The sequence below is a fragment of the Dendrobates tinctorius genome, unplaced genomic scaffold (assembly GCF_039654945.1).
Source record: "Dendrobates tinctorius isolate UK_male_01 unplaced genomic scaffold, ASM3965494v1 ptg000081l, whole genome shotgun sequence".
Lineage (NCBI taxonomy): Eukaryota > Metazoa > Chordata > Amphibia > Anura > Dendrobatidae > Dendrobates > Dendrobates tinctorius.
Window position 1 is genome coordinate 10,039,530 of NW_027361749.1, and position 26,337 is coordinate 10,065,866.

The 26,337-nt window shown below is 43.1% G+C and overlaps 1 protein-coding gene across 1 annotated transcript in view; it reads right to left on the minus strand.

Moving 5' to 3' along the window:
• Positions 1–26,337, minus strand: part of CCDC178 (coiled-coil domain containing 178) — an 805,328-nt gene that overhangs the window by 583,519 nt on the left and 195,472 nt on the right. The window contains exons 10-12 of the mRNA XM_073583735.1: positions 7,089–7,184; positions 5,559–5,695; positions 2,497–2,680 (exon numbers count right to left, since the gene is read on the minus strand). Coding sequence (XP_073439836.1) covers positions 2,497–2,680; positions 5,559–5,695; positions 7,089–7,184 — 417 coding nt within the window. The remainder of the gene's footprint in view (positions 1–2,496; positions 2,681–5,558; positions 5,696–7,088; positions 7,185–26,337) is intronic.

Consider the following 26,337-nt stretch of genomic DNA (forward strand, 5'->3'; position numbering starts at 1 on the left):
TAGGCAATATTGCTGTATTATAGCTAGAAGCCTCCCACTATATCCGCAAGGATTTTAAGGCTTTGTTTACACTAACATCATGGCTTTTGTTTTTAACAGAGCAATGACACCTATGCAGAACTGTTCGTAGACAATTCCATTGACACATTCTACGATGGTGTAGTATTTGTGACACAAAAAGCATTCCTGTATATTACGCTATTCTCGCCTTCAAAAATACCAGGGAATAAAACTAGTGAGAATTAAACCTAACATAATCGATTGAAAGTAATGGTCTTTTGAACACATTCTGTAATTCTACGTATACAATATTCCCTGTTTTTCCATGTCTGTATACACTAAGCACAACTTGATGTTAGCAGGCATGCAGTGACCAGGTACAGCTCAGTGATACACACTGCTCTCCTATTCTGCCCACAGTGTACTCTCAGCATCCTATGTGTTACAGAGCACTGCCACCTAGTGGACTGTTAGATAATTACCACCTTTTCATTGTGATGGAGCAAGTGCACTAAATAATAGTCTGCCTTACAAAAGGACACCAATAACAATAGGCCATTTTTTTTTAGCTTTCTTGTAAAGCAGGCCAATACACGTCGGCCCTTACAGCTCCCATAAGTTGTTGTCGCCCATATTCTTTACATGACAATTCTGCATAGCTAAGGCTACTTTCACACTTGCGGTTTTTTGCGCTGCGCTGCGTGCGCAGTGCACACGCGCATAAAAAACACATCATGCGTTTTTTATGCGTTTTCTTGTTTTTTTGCGCATGGTTTTTGCAAAAAAACGCATGCTTTTTTTGCGCTGACGTGCGCATGACCATGAGCACGTCAGTGCTCCCATAGACTTTAATGGGTTTTTGGGTGAATTTCGTGCGCATTGCGTTTTTTTGAGACAGGTTGGACGCACAAAAAATGCAACAGGAAGCATTTTATGCGCCCGGATGCACACTACAAAAAAACGCATGCGCATACAAACGCGTACAAACGCGTACAAACGCATGACACTGTGCACCCATGTTAAGTATAAGGAAAAAAATGCATGCGCATTTATACGCAAAAACGCAGCGCAAAAAAACGCAAGTGTGAAACCAGCCTAAGCTGTGAAATATATGCAAGATCCGTACAATTATACAGGGGGCTGCACATGTGGACATTCAGCGTCTATTCATATTATTATTATCTATTATTGTCAGTGGATCAGTAGACCAGGCCTGATTGAATGGTCACTACAGTCACCAGATGTCACCCAGATGGACTTTTTCTTTTGGGGCGTTATCAAAGATTAGATATATTAGTGAATTCATGAAAACCCCTGCACAGTAGATAACATGATTATAATTCAACTATTATTGAAACTAGACCTACGTCTGCCCCCCGCTGTACAGTATGTGGGCAGGGCAATAAACGCATAAACGTACAACATATGTCCGAAAAATCTTGATGCCACCATTAGGAGTCATCCACACATCAATTTTTGCTATACGTGTTCTGTCCATTTTTTTTTTCTTACAGACAGATCACGGACACCTTAAAGGGATATTTTCATGATTGCCGTTGAGGAGCGCACCGTTCCGCTGCCTCCCAGCTTCTTGCGTTCTTGTGGTCAGTGGCTGGTAACTGTGTCGCTGGACTGAACTGCGAGTTCTCCTATGTTACTGGCAGAGGTAGCTTCGGAGAAGTGCAGAGGCACTGAAGCTGGCAAGATCAAGCAATCTGACCATATCCAGAGCAGCAATTACAAGCTTTTTAGCAAAATGATTACAAGCATACGTTCCTTGCTTAGGAAACAGGCCACCACTGATCTACAACAGAGGTAACCGGTAACCTAGGCAACAAGCTGTAAACAAAATAATTCAAAATTCCTCTGTTTTTGAGAACAGAGAGGATTTTCAATAAACGGTAACTTGTTGTTTGTTTTTACAAGCACTTTGCACTTATTCCAATTTAAGATTGTGAACATTTCAATTTGGCCCAAAAAAAGAAGTGGTAACACGTCCTATATTGATCTGATTTGCAGATAATATCGCCCATTCAAGCAAACGGGTACACGAAAAATAACGGATGTCATCTGAGTGATGACCATTTTTCATGGAGTAGTGGATAGGAAAAGCTTTGAATTTACTTTGAGAAGAGCAGATGGTACATGGATTGTAAAAATTGACACAATCACCAAAGATGGATCCAATATACTGAGAAAAAAATGATTGATTCTGATAAAATGGTCCTTCTTTCACATATTAGAAAAAAAGAATTTTACCTTGAACTGAAACAACGTGGTGCAGGTTTTTTTTTTTACTTCTAACCAAAGCCAGAAGTAGATCCACCAAGAAGATTATATACTGTATCCCCTCAAAAACTGCAATCAGGGGGTTGCAGCCTAACTTAGGGGTGCAGCGTGCTAGTACTCTGCCTCCTCATACAGCATATCGTTGTTTTTGCTGTAGAAAATAGCATTAAGTATTATACATCCTGTATATAAGCATAATACAATCACCTTTAGGCGGGACTCCTCTCTAGATGACCGGTTCTCCAGTTCTGATAGTCTCCTCTTGGACGCAGCATGGCTGACAGACACGTGAGCGAGCTCGTTAGTCGTATTATTAGACTGCTCTTCATTTCGCAGACGACTTTTCTGCAGGCGTCTGATGTCAGCTTCAAGTATACTCTTCATCTTATGACTACAGAAATGAAAAACCAAAATCAAAGTTCGGTTTCCTGATCAAGAAACTACAGTTTTGTCAGACAGTGACCTACAAAGACGCAGAATCTCAGCACACTAATGACAGAGACTAATAGATGGAAGCAGAGGTGAAGGTTGCCGGACAGAGCAGTAATCAAGTAATGGCAAAAAATCAGTGACTTACAAATCCACGTCCAATGACACTCACCAATGATTATTTGCTCTGCACCTGAGGACCAAACCCGATTTTTGCACAACATTAAGGAACAATACCAGATCAACTATGGAGAAATCTATGCACCGCCCGCTGGAGAAAATATTTTCTTATTTTTTTACCAATGAAATGTCTTTGGAAAGCAGAATACTTTTTGCTCTATTTCCGCACAAGGAGGCAGAGCCGCAGGGCAGAAAAACTGAGTGAAACCCCCATGAGAGCTGTATTGGTGTCCACAATGGTTGCACTAGAATGTCGTCGGTAGAAGTAACTAGTAATGTTCATATAACTACGAAATGACTAGAAGGAAATTTTCTTTATAAGTGAACAGAATTTTTGAAAATCCATTTTGGCACCGAGAAGTCAAAAATGGCGCTAATGGAGGCAAATATGTTACGCCATTCTGGGTTGTAAACTGCTGCATGCTGTACACAGGGTTTTACGGTAGATATGCCAATCACCATTGGCACATATTTAAAGCAAATTCTATTCTATACTTAAAGTGGTTGTCCAGGCTTGGGATTGAAGTCTTCATTCATTCTATATGACTGCAGACCTTTGAATCCTCACAGCGCACACTGACAGGACTAAACGGTGCTGGATCTGGTAGTGGGTTCATGCGTGACAGCAAGTATATGATTTTCATACATGCGGTCCCATGCCGACTAGACATGTGTGGCCTCGCTCAATACAGGTGAATAGACCAAGACCGGACACGTCTAGTCAGAATGTGGCCATTAGTTTGTCATGATCCCATGTCCTGTTGCCATCACAGGAGAATCCTGACAATGTGAACATAGAGTAACTGAAGACTTGAACCCCTAGCTTGGACAACCCCTTTAAGCTGAAAACTCTCAGCCACTAGAACAACATGAAAAGTGCAACCATGCATTGTAAATATGAATACATATGTAGCTACTTTGACAGACTATTTTATATCAATGTGTCCCATGAAGTGATGTATATGGTAGGAAAACCTTCAAGGGTATGTGCACATGGTGCGGATTCTACTGTGGATCCGCAGCGGATTTGGCCCTGCGGATCCGCTGCAGTTTCTGCTGCGGTGTACAGTACCATTAAAGTCAATAATAATAATAATCTTTATTTATATAGCACCAACATATTCCACAGCGCAGTCATGAAAAATGAAAGAAGCTGTGCACATGCTGTGGATTTTTCCGCATGGATTAGCTGTGGATTGAAATCTGCAGCATGTCAATTCTTTGTGCGGAATCCGCAGCGGTTTGACACCTGCTCCATTATAGAAATCCACACAAATTCTGCACCAAATCCGCAGGTAAAATGCAGGTCATTTTACCTGCGGATTTAGCCAAGTCCGCACAGAAAAATCTGCACCGTGTGCACATACCCTAAAACATTCATCACTATTAATAACAAAACATATTAAAATAAAGCCTCACTGACTTTCAATTGGGAGAACACTAAGGGTATGGGCACACAGTTTTTTGAGTAGTCTTTGCAGACCAAAACCTCAAAGAACTGCCTGAAAAAAACCCCTCAAAAAATCCTTATCCTTAAAAGCCTATTCTTATTCATTTATTTTGTAAAATGACTTGGGGGTCATATATTCAGTGTCTCAAACATTTTTCTTCCACTTCAGATTTTAAAAAATGCATGACAATACTTTGAAACGTCTTCTTATGGGAAAAAGATCCGAACGATCATAAAATATTTCAATCAAAAGACTGGAAAAAATTTCAGGAACAAAAACTCTCTGAGGGTATGTGCACCCAATTTCGTTTTCAAGTACAGTAGAATGCACCTGAAAAAGCGCCGCAACAAATGAACATAATGCACAGCAATGTGAAAACGACATTGCTGTGCTGGAGTTCAGCCTTTTATTACTACTGTTAGCGGATTCAGGTTTTGGAACCATGAAGCGGTTAAAGGAAGTAAGGTGTTCATTCTTCAAGCGGCCTCCAAATAAAGCTGCCTGCTCCTCATAGATGAAAAAATATGGGAAACATACTGCTAAAACCTCCTGCGAAACTGCTTCAGCAGAAAGATCATCGGCTTTTTCCTGAAGCAGCTTTGCTTAGGAAAACCTCTGCTTCTCTGCCAAGCGAATTAAAACCTTATCTGCTCACTCCAAAACATCTTGAAAAAATCTCCAAAATTACTCCAGGAAATTAAAAAAATCCTCCAAAAGTTCCCCAAAGAAGGAGCGTTTCCGGCAGGGGATACTACTAGAAAACTTGTTGTTTTTGACAGCCTTTAAAGAACTTTATGTGCACAGTTCCTTAGAAGACCTTGAACCTACAAGCAACACACTATAATAATGTATACAGACATGGCCAATGGGCAGTAAAGGGATTTTTGTGAGTTGCAGCCCATATTGCAATACAATATGATGTAATATATGATACATTCTTGTTGCCACTTTGATGCTATTAGGAAACTACTCTTGATGAATATTATCATTTTTGTCATTAATTTGACACCTGTTTTCATGTGTCAATGATCTGATGACTATATAGTGAATTTTAGGCCCAGGCGAAGGTTCAACTCAAAAGTTACTTGGGTATGTATACTATTCACTACCTAATAGTCAATCTGTGACTCTTGCAGAACTAATAATGTCTCTGTAGGGAGAACTAATTAAAGCAATCTTTAAAATCATAGAGAAAAATAATTGCTTAACCTGTTTGCAGTTTTTATTGACATATCCTCATTTTCCAGGGTGAGGGTCTTATTTTCATATTCTAAGCCCCTTAGTGCATGGAGGGTTTTGTGCAGCTGCTGTTCCAAGTTAGACAGCTGGGCCTGGAAATCTGACTCCTTCAATCGAAAAGGAAAAACAATATGTTAATGCAAATTTCCTGAGTTAATGAAGTTGGACTCAAAGTTTTGCTCTGTATTAACTTCTTAGGGGTCTTGAATCCATGATTGTTTGATCAGTTATACAATAGCAGTGTATAATACTATAATATTGCAAGGTATTGTAAAATTCACCATCACCTATGGGGCCCAGCCACAGAAAGGGCTTACAGAAGGCCATCAGCTGTCAAGACAAGTCGATTTGCACTGTCCTGGCCATGCATGGCAGCCAGTTTCCACTGGATAGAGAGAGCTGTGAAGTGTTTATATTGTGACCAGATGACCCAGGGTTCACTTTTGCACTGTTATAAATTTGCTTCTTTGTAAATGAAGATAATACAACTAGGTACAGACAGTTTTAACCTGATTAGCTATGATGTTAAATTTGCTCGTACTGCAGATTATTCCATTCATTTGATTGTACCAGCTGCAGTACCCAGCATAGCCACGTGTATGGAGGAGCCACTGTACCTATGTAAGCAATGAAGAGATGTGGCATTCAGATGAGCCCTGCATCCTCTTCACGGCATACCCACCAACCGAACAATGATGACCTGTACAACGGTTAAGTCATTAAAATTGATGACTTGGACAACCAATTTAAAGAAAACGTGTAACTTGATAATTAAAGAGTTAAATAACCTTGCAAAAACCTTGAACTCCCCTAACTCTGCTGTTTTTTTTTTCTGTTTTGTGCTGCATGGCTCCATTGCAGAGATATTCACATATCTTGCTTTTGAAGCACAATATCTGAAATTTCTGCTTGTAATACAACTCGGCGTCTTTTCAGATTCTTCTCAGGGCGTGTGCTTTCACTCCTCCCTCCCAGACGCTGCCTCCCAGCAGCTGATCTAATAGTCTCAGATGCTGCCGAGTTGTGATTGGCAGCGTTTGGGAGTGAGGGATGAAAGCGCACACCCCCACAGTATACTCTGAAGAAATGCCCAATTTCATTACAAGCAGAGATTTAATATACTTCTCTCCAAAAGCAACAAATGTGAATATCTCTGCAATGGAGTGACCAAGTGAAAAACTGAAAAGAGTGGCAGAATCAAAGAAGCTCAGAGATTTTCATAAGGTATTTAATTCAATTTTTTGAAGCAAGTGAAAGGTCCTCCTTAACTTTTAAGACATATTGCTTTATAGCTGTAATCACAATTCTGCTGACTTTAGAAAAGAAATTTACCAAAGTCTCAAATTCTGTGCTGAGATGACAAGTGACTTGCTGGAGTTCTTACAGAATATATGTATACTGTACAGAAGTTTTATGAATAGACGTATGAAGGAGAAAGGAAATATATAGATATATTTATTAAAAAGATTCAAAAAAATTATATAAATATTATACAAGTACCAAAATGTCAGCTTCCTTTGAAAGTTTAGAATGAATATTCGAAAGGTCTTTGTATTTCTTTTCTTGATCATCCAGCTCGTACTTTAGTTCATTTACCTACAAAGAATGAAAGAGATTTGTTATAACTCAGATCATATACAATTCTAACAGTAGCTTGTATAATTCTAACAATATTATTAATGGCACCTCCGTACATACTAGACATTTTTCCATAAAGAACTGGAGAACTGGAACTACTAACACAGGAAAAGAAATATGATGTCATTGGAATCACTGAAACTTGGTGGGACAATACACATGATTGGAATACAAGGCTAGAAGGATACAACTTATTTGCAAGAAACAGACTTGATAAACGAGGAGGAGGTGTCGCATTGTATGTTAGAAACGCGTATATCTGCACAGAGACTGAAGCTTCAGAGACTGGGAGTTCTGTGGAAACTGTTTGGGTAAGAATACAAGGACAGAACAATGGAAAGGACACCATTGTAGGCATTTACTACAGGCCGCCTGTGCAAGCTGAAGATATGGATGAACTCTTTATGCATCAAATGGCCAAGTTCTCCAAATAATATGACATAGTTGTCATGGGAGATTTCAACTATCCAGACATTTGTTGGGAATCTTTCTCAGGCAAAACTAACAGGTCAAGGAAATTCTTATCCTCTCTTGCTGACAACTTTATCTTCCAAAAGGTAAGGGAGAAAACAAGGGGAACTGCTACCTTGGATCTAATCCTTATAAACAGGGAGGAAATGGTGGAGGAGGTAAAAGTGGCTGGGACCCTAGGAGGTAGTAACCATGCTATTTTAGAATTTTGGATAACTAGAGGAGGAAGACTTGTGAAGACTCAGACGTCAAGGTTAGATTTCAGAAAAGCAGATTTTAAGGGATTTAGAAAGAGAATTGGAGGGATCCAATGGCTGGATATCCTTAGAGACAAAAATGTCCAAAAAGAATGGGAAATCTTGAAAAATGAAATTCTCAAAGCACAGTTGTTAACAATTCCGAAAAGAGGGAAGAATAGGAAGCATTTAAGGAAACCAGGATGGATGAACACAGAACTTAAGCACATGCTAAAAAGGAAGAAAGAAATGTTTCTAAAATGGAAAGAGGGAGGCATATCTAAAGAAGAATTTAATGCTGTCTGCAGAACCTGCAGAGCACAAATCAGATTATCTAAAGCTGACAATGAATTGAGGCTTGCAAGAGACATCAAAAGCAATAATAAAGGATTTGGGGGATATGTAAAAGAAAAGTCAAAGAAGCTATATGAATTTTACAGGATGAAAATGATGAAATGGTAAGACAGGATGTTGAGAAGGCCGAACTTTTAAATTCCATCTCATTTGCATCTGTTTTCTCTCAGAAAGGAAATGTAACATCAACTGTTCCTCACTGTCCTATTAAGGGAATAGAAGAATCCAAGATATCTATAAACAGAAAGATAGTGAGGAAACACTTAGCTAATCAAAATGAATTCAAGTCTCCAGGTCCAGATGAATTGCACCCCAGAGTACCGAAGGATATAGCAGAAGAAATTTTTGAACCCCTCTCCATAATCTTTGAAAATTCTTGGAGAACAGGAGAAGTCCCAAAAGACTGGAGAAGAGCAAATGTTGTTCCTATCTTCAAAAAGGGGAAGAAGGTGGACCCAGGCAACTATAGACCGGTGAGTCTGACTTCTATACCAGGATAGATCTTTGAACAAATTATTAAACAACATGTATGTCAGTACCTGGATAAGAATGAAGTGATTAAACAGAGTCAGCATGGGTTTGTAACTAATAAGTCATGTCAGACTAACTTAATTTCCTTCTATGACAGAATCACTGATTGGGTGGATCAGGGAAATGCTGTAGATATAGTATATCTTGACTTCAGCAAAGCATTTGACAAAGTATCTCACACAATCCTTATTGAAAAAATGACTAGGTATGGAATGGACAAGGCAACTGTTAGGTGGATTCATAACTGGCTTAGTCATCAGACCCAAAGAGTGGTCGTAAATGGCTGCACATCCAGTTAGACGAATGTCTCAAGTGGGGTACCACAGGGCTCCGTCCTGGGCCCTGTATTGTTCAACATCTTTATCAATGATTTAGATGAAGGAATTGAGGGTAAACTGATTAAATTTGCTGATGACACAAAGCTAGGAGGGATAGCTAATACTAGAGGAGAGAGAGAAGATTCAAAAAGATATAAACAAACTGGAGCAGTGGGCAGCAACTAACAGAATGGTTTTTAACAAGGAAAAATGCAAAGTACTATATCTGGGCAATAAAAATGAAAAAAGCATATACAGAATGGGAGGAATAGGGCAAAGCAACAGCACATGTGAAAAAGACTTGGGTATACTAATAGATCACAGACTGAATATGAGTCAACAGTGTGATGCAGCAGCAAAAAAGGCAAATGCAAATCTAGGATGTATTAACAGAAGCATACAGTCTAGATCACGTGAAGTCATTATTTCCCTCTACTCCTCTTTGGTCAGACCTCATCTGGAATACTGTGTCCAGTTTTGGGCGCCACATTTTAAAAAATACATCAACAAACTGGAGCAAGTTCAGAAAAGAGCGACCAGAATGGTGACTGGTCTGCAAACCCTGTCTTATGAGGAAAGGTTGCATGATTTGGGAATGTTTAGTTTGCAAAAGAGAAGACTGAGAGGAGACTTAATAGCTGTCTACAAATATCTCAAGGGCTGTCACATTGTAGAAGGATCATCTTTATTCTCATTTGCACAAGGAAAGACTAGAAGCAATGGGATGAAACTGAATGGGAGGAGACACAGATTAGATATTAGAAAAAACTTTTTGACAGAGTGATCAATGAGTGGAACAGGCTGCCACGAGAAGTGGTGAGTTCACCTTCAATGGAAGTCTTCAAACAGAGGCTGGACAGACATCTGACTGGGATGATTTAGCGAATCCTGCTTTGAGCAGGGGGTTGGACCAGATGGCCCAGGAGGTCCTTTCCGATTCTATGATTCTATGATTCATGAAGAGTCAGGAGCTAACCATAAGGCGGGGTCAGTGGCGGATTATAATGAGGTCAATTTGGGCAGTTGCCCCGGGCCCAGTGGGGTTAAGGGGCCCACAGCCCAGGCCAGTAAATTGCCCCATTATAATCCGCCACCGCGCAGGGCCGGATTATAGGCAGGGCAGGCGGGGCTTCAGCCCCGGGGCCCCCACCACAAGAGCTTCTAAGGGGGCCCCCACCACATTCCTGCTGGCTGCTGCAATGGCACTCCATCTTCTCCCCACCTAAAAGTGAGTGACCGTGGGGGCGGCATTATGTGCTCTGCTACCAGCAGCATCTACAAGTAGCGTGAACGCTGATGCTGCTGGTAGCGTGCAAAGGCTTGTGATGAGATCACAGGAGGTAAGGTGTCAGGGCCCCGATCATGTGACCCCTGTCTCCTCCCCTCCTGTGACCTCATCACAGGTCCTGTGCGCACAGCACAGAGCACTGAGAGCAGCCATGTATGTGGAGTGCGGCTCTGCAGGTGGAGGTCGGTGCTGGAGGCCCCATTATTCTCTATGTGGAGTGTGGCTCTGCGGGTGGAGGTCAGTGCTGGAGGCTGCATTATTCTCTATGTGGAGTGCGGCTCTGCGGGTGGAGGTCGGTGCTGGAGGCTCCATTATTCTCTATGTGGAGTGCGGCTCTGCGGATGGAGGTCGGTGCTGGAGGCTCCATTATTCTCTATGTGGAGTGCGGCTCTGCGGGTGGAGGTCGGTGCTGGAGGCCCCATTATTCTCTATGTGGAGTGCGGCTCTGCGGGTGGAGGTCGGTGCCGGAGGCTCCATTATTCTCTATGTGGAGTGCGGCTCTGCGGGTGGAGGTCAGTGCTGGAGGCCCCATTATTCTCTATGTGGAGTGCGGCTCTGCGGGTGGAGGTCGGTGCTGGAGGCTCCATTATTCTCTATGTGGAGTGTGGCTCTGCGGGTGGAGGTCGGTGCTGGAGGCTCCATTATTCTCTATGTGGAGTGCGGCTCTGCGGGTGGAGGTCGGTGCTGGAGGCTCCATTATTCTCTATGTGGAGTGCGGCTCTGCGGGTGGAGGTCGGTGCTGGAGGCTCCATTATTCTCTATGTGGAGTGTGGCTCTGCAGGTGGAGGTCGGTGCTGGAGGTTCCATTATTCTCTATGTGGAGTGTGGCTCTGCGGGTGGAGGTCGGTGCTGGAGGCTCCATTATTCTCTATGTGGAGTGGGGCTCTGCGGGTGGAGGTCGGTGCTGGAGGCTCCATTATTCTCTATGTGGAGTGGGGCTCTGCGGGTGGAGGTCGGTGCTGGAGGCTCCATTATTCTCTATGTGGAGTGCGGCTCTGCGGGTGGAGGTCCGTGCTGGAGGCCCCATTATTCTCTATGTAGAGTGTGGCTCTGCGGGTGGAGGTCGGTGCTGGAGGCCCCATTATTCTCTTTGTAGAGTGTGGCTCTACGATTCGTGACCCCCGTCATGTGACGAGGGGGGCCCACAGAGTCTGAACTGCCCCGAGCCCTGGCTACCCTTAATCCACCCCTGGGCGGGGTATTGTATCATGCAGGTGGTGCATGATTGAAACCTTATAAAATCACAGCCAGAGATGCTAAGCTCCTGGAATAACTATGATGTTAAGCAGGAAGGTTCTTAGAGAGGACTTGTCATCAGGTAAAGGGTAGCCATTTTTTACTTTTATATTATTTTGCTGTGCGCTTGAGGAGTTTTCTGTTTGTTTACTCGCCATATGGTTCCAGACATATGAGCCTTTTTAATTAATTCTAATTTTTATGCTGTTCACAAGGGGGAGTGATTCACGAGATTCTCTAAGGACGTTTCTTTAGGCTGGTCTACATAACCATCTAGTGAGCGCTGCTCCCTTGGTAGGGAGCATAAAAGTTAGTACTACATAAAAAGACCATACCTGGAATGGAATGGTGGATTAAAAAATAACCAGAATACTCAGGGGAGCATGAGGCAAAATGAGTAAAAACTGGTTACAGGTCCTCCTTCAATGCTCTTAAAGGGTATGAGAGACACATTACACTATTAGATTTGAGTGCCAACATGATGATTAGTTATGGCAGAGAACGTGGAGGTGAATTTAAAACTGTGTCGTAAGTTAGAGCAGTAAGAAGAAATCCTGGTCTCCAAAATATCCTAAGAAGAGCAAGTTACAAAAAAAATAGCTGTCCAGCCTCTTATTCAAAAGGAATACACTGTGAGGGTGCTCACATCCTGGCAGCCAAGATGAAAGGGGCTCACCCACTAAACATACGTTTCACGAATCCTTCATCAGGGGTCTAAGAAAACAAGTGTTGTGTGTATTTGGTGGGTGACTTTTTACTTCAATATAATTTCCCCCTAGTATGCCACTCTTATTTCCATTGTGCATGGGTCATTATGAATTGATTACGTTTTATCATTTCCACTTGGATTATTACTTCCAGGGGTCCTTTACCTTTTGTTCACCCATCAACAAATGTCAATTGTGTAATCTGTGATGGGACAACTACCATTCTGAAACTGTTTTGTCATTTGTTTTTCATCAATAAAAGTTATTTATGACTTCCATTAATGGTTTCCTTTCCTGTGCCTTATCATTATTGGCTTTCAACTTACAAACTTGGTACAACCCCTTTAAGTCTTAAGGACCTTTTACACATAGCGATATCGCTAAAGATTCACCGATTTTGTGACGCAGCGGCGATATCACTAGCGATATCACTACATGTGACACTTACCTCCGACTGGCCCCCCCCGCTGGATATCGGTGATCGCATGAGATCATCCTGGTCCATTTCTCATCGTCAGCTTCCTGCTGGCGCCAACAAGCGAGTCATGGACGCGGGCGGAAGACGTCATCATCGCCGCGTCTGACAGGTGAGTAACGACCGCCGAGCATCGCTGCGTCGCTGGTGAGATCTGCCTGTTTGGCAGCTCACTAGCGACCATTTAGCAATGCACGAGCGATCCTGACCGGGTCATATCGTGGTCGGGATCGCTGGTGCATCGCTAAATGTAGTAGGACTTTTAGGGATCACCCAGATAAAACACACCTTTGGTTAGGTAAGTGCTATCACTTGTACACCTCTATCAGCTTGAGATGCCTACAGTTTTGCAGGGACAACCTTGTTAGGACAATAGGGAGACAATTGCGATGTGGCTTTTGAACACAAGCAGAAAAAGCATGGTGTTGATTGAACAAAACCAGAAATCTTCCACAAAATCTAAGTAGTTTTAAACTTTCTGTATGCTAACTATTTTCAATTTAAAGTGAAATAAAAGTTAAGTAAACCTTACAATAATTTATAGCAGTGAGTAAATTCAAGTAAGGCTGGGATATCAATTCATAAGGAGATCTAAGAGACCCTATAACTCATCCCTCAAGGTGTGAAAGGGTAAAAAACTGTACTCTTTTGCGTGAAGAAGGCTACTGACATTCATTGCTTTAAAGGGAAGCGATCATCAGAAAATGACCTATTGTAAAAATCAGATTTTGAACTACATTTATTTATATTTGACATTTTTTTCATATCATGATCTTTATTAAAAAATAAAATTAGTAATATTGTAATTTTTACACTGTCCACTTTTGCTTTTTAGAGTCATACTACTCAGGAAGAGTTTCTAGCATAGCTTCTTATGAGGCCACATGACAGTGTCTGATAACACCTCTGTACAAAGATGATATCACAGGACCCACCATTCAGAATAGGTGATGTCACAGCTGACCCGGCTCCCCTCCCTTCACAATGACATTTGCACTTTAATATAAAAGATAGTTTCAGTGTCTGTTCAGAGTCAGTTCATTGCATCATGTGAATTTCCTGAAACAACATGACATTAAGGTCTAAAAAAAAGTCCTAATGACCAGTGTGAAAATTGAAAAATTTCTATTTTTTATTTTTAATATAGATTATGATATGAAAAAAAACACAATACCAAAAACAAACAAAACATTTAATACAAAAACTTAACAATAGGTCATTTCCTGAGGGTAGCTTCCCTTTAGGCCTGTTTCACACGTCAGTGTCTCCGGTACGCGTAGTGACAGTTTTCTCACGTACCGGAGACACTGACACATGTAGACCCATTCAAATGAATAGGTCTATGTACATGTCAGTGTGTTTTCACGGACAGTGTGTAAAACACGCTGACATGTCTGCTTTTTACCCGCAGCACGGTCCGCAAAACGTGCACACGGAGAACAGTGCACACTGTCCTTCGTGTGCATGGACGGCCGCCAGGGAAGAAGTGGCTACTGTAAGTGCTGTTCCCCGGTGGCTGGTGCTGAAGTCAGCTGTCATTCGAGCAGAGGAGAACGATGAGCAGTATATTAAAGTCCAAACTACAGCAGGTGGGGGCTTTTGGGACTGTTACCCCCATCATCCAACACCTGCTGTTGTTCGGACTTTGATATACCGCTCATCGTTCTCCTCTGCTCGAATGACAGCCAGCTTCAGCACAAGCCACCAGGGAACAGCGCTTACAAGTAGTCGCTTCTTCCCTGGCGGCCATCCGTGTGTCCGTGTGGTCCTGATGCGGCACACAGTTGCCACACGTGTGCCGGACGTAGGACACACAGATACACATATCTCCGGTACCGGTATTTCCGGTACTGGAAATATCTGGACGTGTGAAACCGCCCTTAAGCACCAAAGTCTCGATTCATTAAGACGAGTATTAAACGTCAGTCTTAATGAGGGGCATACAAGAATTGGAGGCACTGAATTCATAAACAGGTGCAAGTCACTTAATGAATTTACATTTTATCAGTGGTGTACATGTCCCTCGACAGAAAATATACTCCAGTCAGGGACTGGAGTTACATTTCTGGAGTAAAGTATTTTGCTACGTTCAATAAATTTGAAGACACACCCCATCTAGTCACACCCCATCTCTTCCCAGCTGCTCCAAGCTATGCCGATTTTGGCAGCCAAAAGCTCCTTGTAGCTGGTGTTAAAAAGCCAAAAGTCACATTTTCTTTCACAACTACACATAGTGCGAAAATGTTGCGACTTTTCAAAGTGTTTAAGCCATCTTGCAAAAACTCTTTGATGGATTGCCCTGTATATGTAGTTGGAGCTGTTGCCAGATGGCCCGGGCCGAGACAAGCATACTATCTGAATGTAGCCATGTGCCTGACAGGATGTAAGAAAAATATACAAGTTTCTTATTTGTCAAAAAGCCCTGAATATTTTCTGTATACAAAAATATTAACTGCATGAGTTCACAATACATGTAGGAAATTCTGGTACAATCTGCATGGGGAAACTGTTGTCCTATACTCTCCATGCACGTAGTTTGGTTCAGGACATGTTATGTTACTAAATAGAAAACTTTGTTTTGAAACCATAAATTTGTGTAACTCAGCTGAAAAGTTATTTTTTTCCTTGTAAAGCTTTAAAAAGTTCCACTGTGAAGTGGAAATGATTGCTTACTGCATGTAATGCCTCTTGTTCTGTGCCCTAATTTAAATTAGTTCCCAGTCACAGAAGATGCTGTAGCTGCTTTTTATCCTTCACAGCCAGATGATAGAAAACGTAAGCCGATCACTTGTAACTTCCATCTCGCCTTATTATGGTACTAAAAACGTCTTGGGTTACTGAAATTGCCTTCAACCTTGCACTTATCATATGTTGTACGACATATGCATTATACAGCAGTTTAGCTATGTAATACGCTGGCACAAACAAAAGCGATGCAGTAGACGGAAGGATTTTTCCTATTAGTTGGCACTAATTAACTCACCCATAGCGAGTGGTTTTGAAGTTCAGATAAGCCTGACATAACGGCTATTACATATATTTGCCTTCATTGAATTAAAAACATTCATTCAAAAAGCAAACTAAGCATCTAATTACAGTGCAAAGAGTGGGATTCCATGTGAGGAAGGGGCCAACATTCCATTGGTGCAGTGACACAATAGGTTGAGGCACTCGTAATTTTAACCTCTTCACCCCCGAGCCGCCTGTTCTCACCTTCATGACCAGGCCAAATTTTAAAATCCTAACCATTGTCACTTTATGTGGTAACAATTCTGGAATACTTCAACGAATCTCACTAGAGATGAGCGACTTTGCATTTTTTAGGCTCGAGTCGGGTTTCATGAAACCCGACTTTCTCAAAAGTCGAGTCGAACGAAATCGGCCGACTATCGTGAAAAGTCAAAGGTCCGACTGAAACACGAAACCCAATGCAAATCAATGGGGAAGCAAAGTCGGCATGTAGTGGAGGACAGTAAACACACCTACATGCCAGACCGCTTTTTTAAAGTTTTAAAGTGCGCGAAAACTCTCTCTCTCTCCGCTGCACATGTCATCTCTTTGCCCACAGTGTACGTCCTTGCTCAGTGGCTGAAAAAAGTCATGTGCAAGCATTGTGGGAAATCCGACTTTGGCGCTCGTTTTGCCGACCACATGGCCGACTTCACACTGTGGTCGGGTTTTGGTTGGCGAAACCCGACTTTGCCGTAAGTCGGCGACTTATGAATCTGGCCGACCTGTTTCGCTCAACTCTATATCCCACTGATTCTGAGGTTTTTTCGTGACATATTGTACTTCATGATAGTGGTAAAATGTATTCGATATGACTTCCGTTTATTTGTGAAAATATTAGATACTTGGCAAAAAGTTAGCAATTTTCAAACTTTAAATCCTTATGCCCTTAAACCAGAGAGATGTGACACACAAAATAGTTAAATAACATTTCCCACATGCCTACTTTACAAGTGCATCATTTTTTGAAACATAATTTTTTTTTGTTAGAAGAGCTAAAACTTGATCAGCAATGTCTCCTTTTTCCCAAAAAAATTTACAAAAGACTTTGGGGGGGGGCCTCTTTTTTATTCATATTTCCGATATGAAAACAGGAAAAGAAAATTAATATCATGCATCAGTTTCATGTATATATTTTTTTACTTTTGAAGCATAATTGTGAATACATCATGTGTCTTATTTTTGAACTTTGACACTACTTGTCAGGTGATCATAGTGGTGAGGAAATTTGAATCTCATGTCTATTTAAAGTTTGTGAAACGTCTGTAAATGCACATTTGTGGTATTCCTGATGAAGAAGTCTGAGAACTTTGAAACGCGTTGAATAAAAACCATATTCTATATGATATACGTCCGAACTTTTAGTTATTCGGCAGCACAGAGTAAATCCACGCTTACTAAAAAAACATTTTTTTGCACCTATATTGTAGCATAGTCCAAAGTTCAGAAGGGAAGAAGTGCCATACTGGAGTTCAGATTTTGTGGGAATGGTTTGAGGGTACAATGTCACATTGGCAGAGCTCCTGAGATGTCAGAACAGCAGAAATCCCCCCTAAGTGACTCATTTTATAACCTACACTCCCTAAAGAATTCATCTAGGGGTGCAGTGAGCATGTTGACACCACATGTGCCTCACATAATTTTATACTATTGGATGGTGAAGAAACTACTAAAATGTTGTTTTAGTCTCAAGTTTTTAATTTTTATAAAAGCTAATAGGAAAAAAGGACCTTTCAGTTTTTCCTTTGTGTGCCAATACCCTACATGTAATTGGGAACTACTTTTATGGCAAAGTGCAAAGCTCAAAATGGAAGGAGTGCAATATCATGGTGCAGATTTTATCGCTAAGATTTGCGGGTGCCATGACCCACTGGGAAAGTAGATGCCAGAACAGCAGACCCTCCCATAAGTGACCCCATTTTACAAACTACATCTCTCAATGAATTCATCTAGGAGTGCAGTGATAATATTGACAACACAAGTGTGTCATGAAATTTTATACCATTGGGCAGAGAAGAAAAAATAATTACAATTTTACCACAAAAACTTTGCTTTAGCCCCAGATTTTACATTTTCACACTGGGAAATGGGTAAAAATGACACCAAAATTTGTCACAATTTCTGCTGAACGTAAAAATACCCCATATGTGGCTGTACAGTGCTGCTTAGCCATACGGAGAGACTCGAGAGGGAGCGCTATTTGCCTCCTGGAGCGCAGATTTTCCTAGACTAGTTTGTGGATTCCATATAAAGAGCATCTAAATGCTAGAAAAGCAGAATCCCCCTTAAGTGATCCCATTTTGGAAATTATACTCCTTTGCAAATATATCTAGTGATGATTTGACTGCATGGGTGTTTTCCAGAAACAAGCAGCAGTGGATTTTGCTTAGTGAAAATTGCAAATGTGCTATTGTAGTGTCCAGCTTGTTCTTCTGGAGACATGCACCAGTAAATTAGGTGGGCTCTCATCACTACAGAAATGCCAAGCATGTGGATGCTAAATGTGGTTTAGACACACTGAGGCTCAGAAGGGAGGGGGCATTTAGATTTGGGAATGCAGAATTTGGGGGGCCGAGGAGCCATAGTGCTTTTCCAGAGCTTTTGTGCTACCAATCACGTGGAAGCCCCCTATATTTCCGATAACAGATGAAGGACCTGAGTGGGCACTTGTTATTTTTGTGAATTGAGTTGAAGATTGTATTGGGAACATTTTACATAACATTTGGGATCACATTTATCCTGCTGTCTACGCTGAGCACTTACATTGGGGTTTCCATCTAAATCTCCGAATCACATAATTCAGATGACACGCCCGATGGCCCATTCACTATAACGGACATCCCACATGCGTCAATTATGGGTATGAGGTATTCTTGTGTTGTCTGTGTGACTACATATGATCATTATCACCAAGCATTTAGTGATTTTAGATCTGAATAGTTATTTGGATAGACTTTGTAGATCAGTGTTCCCCAACTCCAGTCCTCAGGAGCCACCAACAGATCATGTTTTTTGGATTTCCTTAGTATTGCCGAGATGAGGAAATTATCATCTGTGCTGTACTAAGGAAATCCAGAAAACATGATCTGTTGGTGGCTCCTGAGGACTGGAGTTGGGGAACACTAATGTAGATTATAGACACGGCAGTTACTGTGACTGAATACTTCTAGCACTATATAACAGTACAATTGATTACATTCTCAACCCATACTAGCTTTCAATGGATAGTGGATGCCATGGTTTTAACATCTGTCTCTTGGTACTGGTCACATCTAATTATATATTGATTATGTGGTTTGCCTATGTGTTATGTTAATTTAATAAAAATAGTGACAATCTTGGACGGTTTACTCCAGTTTTTTGGTATTTCAATCAATGTTCATTGCAGCATTTAGGGGTTTACACTGTCAGGGGTGGTGTGGGCACTGCTCCTGGCAGTGAAAGCCGGATGTCAGCTGTCATGTTAGCTGAACACTTGGCGGCGATCGTGTGCGCACAGCCTCTGTGCGCACATGATCACCATGACGTATCTATTCCTCATCAGTTGGGAACTCCTTCTCTTCCATGACGTATAGATACTTCAAATGTCATGAATGGGTTAAAGGGAACCTGACAACTTTTCAATGTCCCTCAAACCGCCACCATGTATTTATTCTTATGTTAACTTCCTAATAAGCCCTTAGTACTGTATATCTGATGGCATTAAAAGGCAAAAAACTATTTTTTAAAATTTGTTTGTGATAAGCTAATTAGTGACAGACTAGTCAAGGGAGCGTTGGTTTCTCCAGACTAATTGTCCCCCTCACATTGTTATCGTGGCCGTGGGTATAATAATATAATTTGCAAGAGCAAACATCACAGCAATTTTTTTGCAAATCTCACACATGCAGGCAACATTCGTCCTTTCGTGTCAGTGTGCAATGAAACCGGCTGTATGTTCCCAGCTCCATTGGGGCACTGCACATGTCTGTGAAGCACTTTGTGACAACTTAATCTGTCGTCCAGGGAGGTACTTAAGACATACCCGGAAAGAGAAAACTAATCATGGCTGTGTTCCTCAGACATGTCTATGAAACAAGGGAACGTATATCAGCATCACTGCAAGCTGACATGAAAGGACAATATTTGCACACACATGATTTTTGCAAAGTGTAGGCAGTGATATTGGGTCTGGCAAATCTTGTGATCACTATCACCGGGGAGTTGATAACATGATTAGTGGGATGACCAGTCTAGGGAAACCAACGTCCAAACAACTAGCCTGACACTGATTGGCATATTGCGAATGGGTTTATAAAATAGCATTTTTTTCCCATTTACTGCAATAAAATACACAATCCAGAGGCCGGTTATGAAGGGTATTAACATGATAATAAATACTTGGTGGCTGTTGGAGGAGAGTGGGTTACTTTTAAAAGCAGTTTCCAACTATCAATTAGATTGCATAATAAGGGCATTAGCTAATGAACATCGGAGCAACACAATACTGGTGTATTGTTATAAAGAATGAAATAAGGCGCTACAGCATGAGCTATGGGACTAAAGGCCTGTTTCTCTGCAGGGTGTGCTTTATACATAGATACATCTTTTACATGCACATTATGTACACTCGCTGAAGCACATACATACACACAATACTGCTGCAAGCACTATACATGTACATTTAGCTCTGCTATATACACACACAGTTCTGCTACATACATACACAAATATCTTTACTGTACAGTGATATACAGTTAAAAAAAGTTTACACACCCCTGTTAAAATCCCAGGTTTTTGTCGTATTAAAATCAAAGCAAGAAGAATAATTTCAGAACTTTTTACACCGTTAATGTCTCCAGTAATGTGTGCAAATGTGCTGAAAAATAAAGAGACAATTTTGTTCCTCTTGGAGGAGAGTCAAAGGGAATCTCATCTAGCCAAATAATAATCTGCATTGTACTGATTAGGAACAAGCACTCTGAAAAGGCTATCTACAGATGTGTTTATTGTTTGGCTAACATCCTTAGATAGCTTTTTGGGGGTGTTGGTCCCTCTATAGCACTTTAGTTGGCTAGATAATATTTCCATTGACTCTTCTCCAGGAGAAATAAAACTACCACTTAAGTCTAACTTAAAGCTAGTTACCCTCTAAGTCAATGTCTGACACTCTAAAGAGGTTTGCAACAAGATGCTAACCACACCAGAAACCCATAGTTAGACAACTGTTTTGAGGTGCTTTGAACTTGTCAGTACATAGCAGGATACTGGATGGCTACATCTAAACATCAGACTACAGATTAGTTTCTGGTTTGGTTAAAATCCTTAGTAATGGTAATTGTTGGAAGGCTTATTAAAATCCACCCTCCACCCCCCGGAAGAAGCTGTACACAAAATTTGCGTTGGGGTCTCTCTATTGCCACCCATGTTACTTACCCAGCTCTGCCTTATTCCATTAGCATTTTATATGTTGCTACATGCTTTATCTGTATTTAGTCTGTTTACTAGAGTTGAGCGAAACGGGTCGAAAAAATTCAAAAGTCGCCGACTTTTGGCAAAGTCGGGTTTCATGAAACGAAACCCGACCCTAGGATGAGGTCGGCCACGAGGTCGGCGACTTACGCGCCAAAGTCGCGTTTCAAAAGTTTGTTTTGCGCTCTTTTTCAGCCAATCAGGATCCACGGACACTGTGGGCAACGTGATGACATAGGCACGGGTCACCACCATCTTTCAGAAGGGCATGCAAGTGATTGGCTTGCTTTGGTGGTCGTCACAGGGGGTATAAAAGGGCGTGCACGCCGACCGCCATCTTACTTCTGCCGATCTTAGTATAGGGAGAGGTTGCTGCTGATTCTGTAGGGAGAGCGTTAGGCAGGGAAGAAGACAAAAAAACTGCTTCTGCTGCTAGCGATTTGGCCTGCACAACACACAAGTCACTGTGTGTGCAGTGCAAGGGGAGGCTATATTGTGGTGTATCAGTGGTGTTGGTTGTTGGGCTGCCTTCTAAGGCTTCCTGACACGCTGGCATTGCTGTTTACCCACTGCTCCGCAAACTGCTTTTTTAAAAGCAATCCAATCTCCCTTATCCTCTCGTCACTTTGGTCACAGGCAGCTGTGCCATCGAGCGTGTCACATAGCGCTCAGATATCAGTGGGCCGCACACAATCCACAAGTGTCCAGTGTCCAAAAGTGTACGCAGAGATTCAAAATCTCCATTATCCTCTCGTCCCTTTGGTCACAGGCAGCTGTGCCATCGAGCGTGTCACATAGCGCTCAGATATCAGTGGGCTGCACACAATCCACAAGTGTCCAGTGTCCAAAAGTGTACGCAGAGATTCAAAATCTCCATTATCCTCTCGTCACTTTGGTCACAGGCAGCTGTGCCATCGAGCGTGTCACATAGCGCTCAGATATCAGTGGGCCGCACACAATCCACAAGTGTCCAGTGTCCAAAAGTGTACGCAGAGATTCAAAATCTCCATTATCCTCTCGTCACTTTGGTCACAGGCAGCTGTGCCATCGAGCGTGTCACATAGCGCTCAGATATCAGTGGGCCGCACACAATCCACAAGTGTCCACTGTCCACAAGTGTACGCAGAGATTCAAAATCTCCATTATCCTCTCGTCACTTTGGTCACAGGCAGCTGTGCCATCGAGCGTGTCACATAGCGCTCAGATATCAGTGGGCCGCACACAATCCACAAGTGTCCACTGTCCACAAGTGTACGTAGAGATTCAAAATCTCCATTATCCTCTCGTCACTTTGGTCACAGGCAGCTGTGCCATCGAGCGTTTCACATAGCGCTCAGATATCAGTGGGCCGCACACAATCCACAAGTGTCCAGTGTCCAAAAGTGTACGCAGAGATTCAAAATCTCCATTATCCTCTCGTCACTTTGGTCACAGGCAGCTGTGCCATCGGGCGTGTCACATAGCGCTCAGATATCAGTGGGCCGCACACAATCCACAAGTGTCCAGTGTCCAAAAGTGTACGCAGAGATTCAAAATCTCCATTATCCTCTCGTCACTTTGGTCACAGGCAGCTGTGCCATCGAGCGTGTCACATATCGCTCAGATATCAGTGGGCCGCACACAATCCACAAGTGTCCACTGTCCACAAGTGTACGCAGAGATTCAAAATCTCCATTATCCTCTCGTCACTTTGGTCACAGGCAGCTGTGCCATCGAGTGTGTCACATAGCGCTCAGATATCAGTGGGCCGCACACAATCCACAAGTGTCCAGTGTCCAAAAGTGTACGCAGAGATTCAAAATCTCCATTATCCTCTCGTCACTTTGGTCACAGGCAGCTGTGCCATCGAGCGTGTCACATAGCGCTCAGATATCAGTGGGCCGCACACAATCCACAAGTGTCCACTGTCCACAAGTGTACGCAGAGATTCAAAATCTCCATTATCCTCTCGTCACTTTGGTCACAGGCAGCTGTGCCATCGAACGTGTCACATAGCGCTCAGATATCAGTGGGCCGCACACAATCCAGAAGTGTCCACTGTCCACAAGTGTACGCAGAGATTCAAAATCTCCATTATCCTCTCGTCACTTTGGTCACAGGCAGCTGTGCCATCGAGCGTGTCACATAGCGCTCAGATATCAGTGGGCCGCACACAATCCACAAGTGTCCAGTGTCCAAAAGTGTACGCAGAGATTCAAAATCTCCATTATCCTCTCGTCACTTTGGTCACAGGCAGCTGTGCCATCGAGCGTGTCACATAGCGCTCAGATATCAGTGGGCCGCACACAATCCACAAGTGTCCAGTGTCCAAAAGTGTACGCAGAGATTCAAAATCTCCATTATCCTCTCGTCACTTTGGTCACAGGCAGCTGTGCCATCGAGCGTGTCACATAGCGCTCAGATATCAGTGGGCCGCACACAATCCACAAGTGTCCACTGTCCACAAGTGTACGCAGAGATTCAAAATCTCCATTATCCTCTCGTCACTTTGGTCACAGGCAGCTGTGCCATCGAGCGTGTCACATAGCGCTCAGATATCAGTGGGCCGCACACAATCCACAAGTGTCCACTGTCCACAAGTGTACGCAGAGATTCAAAATCTCCATTATCCTCTCGTCACTTTGGTCACAGGCAGCTGTGCCATCGAGCGTGTCACATAGCGCTCAGATATCAGTGGGCCGCACACAATCCACAAGTGTCCACTGTCCACAAGTGTGTGCAGAAATTCTAAAACTCCCCTGTCCTATAGACACCTTGTACCTTGTTTTACATTACTATATAGTTTGTTGGATTTTGTCTACATTTCTACCAAAAATGAGGAAGGCTGGTGGAAGAGGCCGTGGAATTGGGCGGGGGTTGGCAGCTGGTAATGATGGTGTTGGTGGTGGATCTGATGGTAGTGGCAAGAGCAAAATAGGACCAAATGCAGGAGGTGCTGACCCTGCGTCATCGTCTGTCTACATAAGGCCTCGAACGCTTAGTTTTCTAGGAGTTGGCAAACCGCTTTTAAAGGCAGAGCATCAGGAAAAAGTTTTGTCTTACATTGCTGACTCAGCCTCCAGCTCTATCGCCTCCTCTTCTTCAGTTGTAAAAAGTAAAAGCACTGAGTCGTCATTGGAGGCTCATGTTCATGAACCACACCTTTCCTTGTGTCCTTCACCCCAACCAAGATTGAAGGATGACGCAGGCCATACTACTGATTACTCCATGGAGCTGTTTTCACATACCATGCCTGGATTATCAAGTTAAATGGTGAATTACCCAGGCCAAGATGAATCTGACATGGAGTGCACTGATGCACAGCCGCTGATGTATGATTCTGCTGGTACATTCACTCAGAGCACTACATTGTCCTCGCAGTGTACAGAGCCAGATTTTGACCCTGATGAGACTCAGGTGCCCCTTCCCGCACACTATACCACCATACACGGTGACACAGAGAAAGGTGCACATGACATAGAAGAGGAGGTGATGGATGACCCAGTTGTTGACCCAGATTGGCATCCATTGGGGGAAGAGGGTGCTGCTTCCAATAGCTCAGATGAGGAGCATCCACAGCAGACATCGACATCGCAACAGCTGTTGTCTGGCAGGCCCGGAGCACTCCAAAGACAGGTTCCAAACATCAAAAGAGTTGCTGGACAGCTTGTCCAGAGGGTCAAAAGATCACAGCGTGCTAGGCCGCAAAATGTCTGCCAAAGTAGGAAGAGTGCAGTGTGGCAGTTTTTTGAACAAAATCCTCATGATCAGGCCAAGGTTATCTGTAAGAAGTGCGCAAAGACCTTTAGCCGAGGGAAAAATCTGAAAAATTTGAATACCAGGTGCATGCTTAGACATTTAACCAGCATGCACTTGCAAGCGTGGACACAACACCAAACCTCAAGTGCCACATGTGCAACTGATCACAACGAAGGTAGTCAGCAACGCTACATTGTTTCCCCCACTGTAAGCACACCGGTTAGCACAGCAGCAAATGTTGAGGTGTCGTTGCAAGGCCACAGCAGTCAGGGAATCCCACTGTTATATCAACGAAAGACTGATTCTAGGCCATCAGAAAGAACACCAACTCCATCACCATCATCAACCCTCTCTCAGTCCGCCCTGTCCACCGCTACTTCCACCATATGCAGCTCTCAAGTCCAGCTCACCCTCCCAGACACTATGAGTAGGTCAAGAAAGTACTCAGTCTCTCATCCGCGTACACTGGGTTTGAACGCCCACATTGCCAAACTAATCTCGTTTGAGATGATGCCCTTTCGGTTGGTGGAAAACACAGCTTTCCGCGAACTCATGGCCTATGCAGTACCACGCTATGACCTACCCAGTCGCCACTTCTTCTCTCGCAAAGCCATCCCAGCCCTCCACCATCATGTGAAAGACTGCATTGTCCATGCACTCAAGCAGTCAGTGAGTGGAAAGGTGCACCTCACAACTGATGCATGGTCCAGTCGGCATGGCCAGGGCCGTTACGTGTCCATCACTGCGCACTGGGTTAATGTGGTGGATGCAGGGTCCACAGGGGACAGCGGTGGTGGGACAGTGCTGCCTAGCCCACGGTCTAGGAAACAGTTGGCTGTAGGCGTTCGACCCTCCTCCTCCTCCTCCTCCTCCAGAAGCGACAGCTCGTCCACAGAGCGCAGTCGTACGAGCACTCCATCTGCAGCTGCCACTGTTGCACACGATGTGTCCCCCTATCGAGCAGCTAGTGGAAAGCGTCAGCAGGCTGTGTTGCAGATGATGTGTTTGGGCGACAGACACACCGCCGAGGTGCTGGCCGAGTACTTGAAGCGACAAACTGAGTCATGGCTGGGCAGTGTACATCTTGAGGCAGGCAAGGTAGTTAGTGATAACGGCCGTAATTTTGTGGCAGCCATAGCCCTTTCAAAACTCAGCCACATACCTTGCTTGGCTCACACCTTGAACCTGGTGGTGCAGTGCTTCCTCAAAAATTATCCGGAGTTAACAGCCCTGCTCCAGAAGGTGCGAAGACTGTGCGCGCACATCCGCCGGTCGCCTGTACACTCCGTTCGTATGCA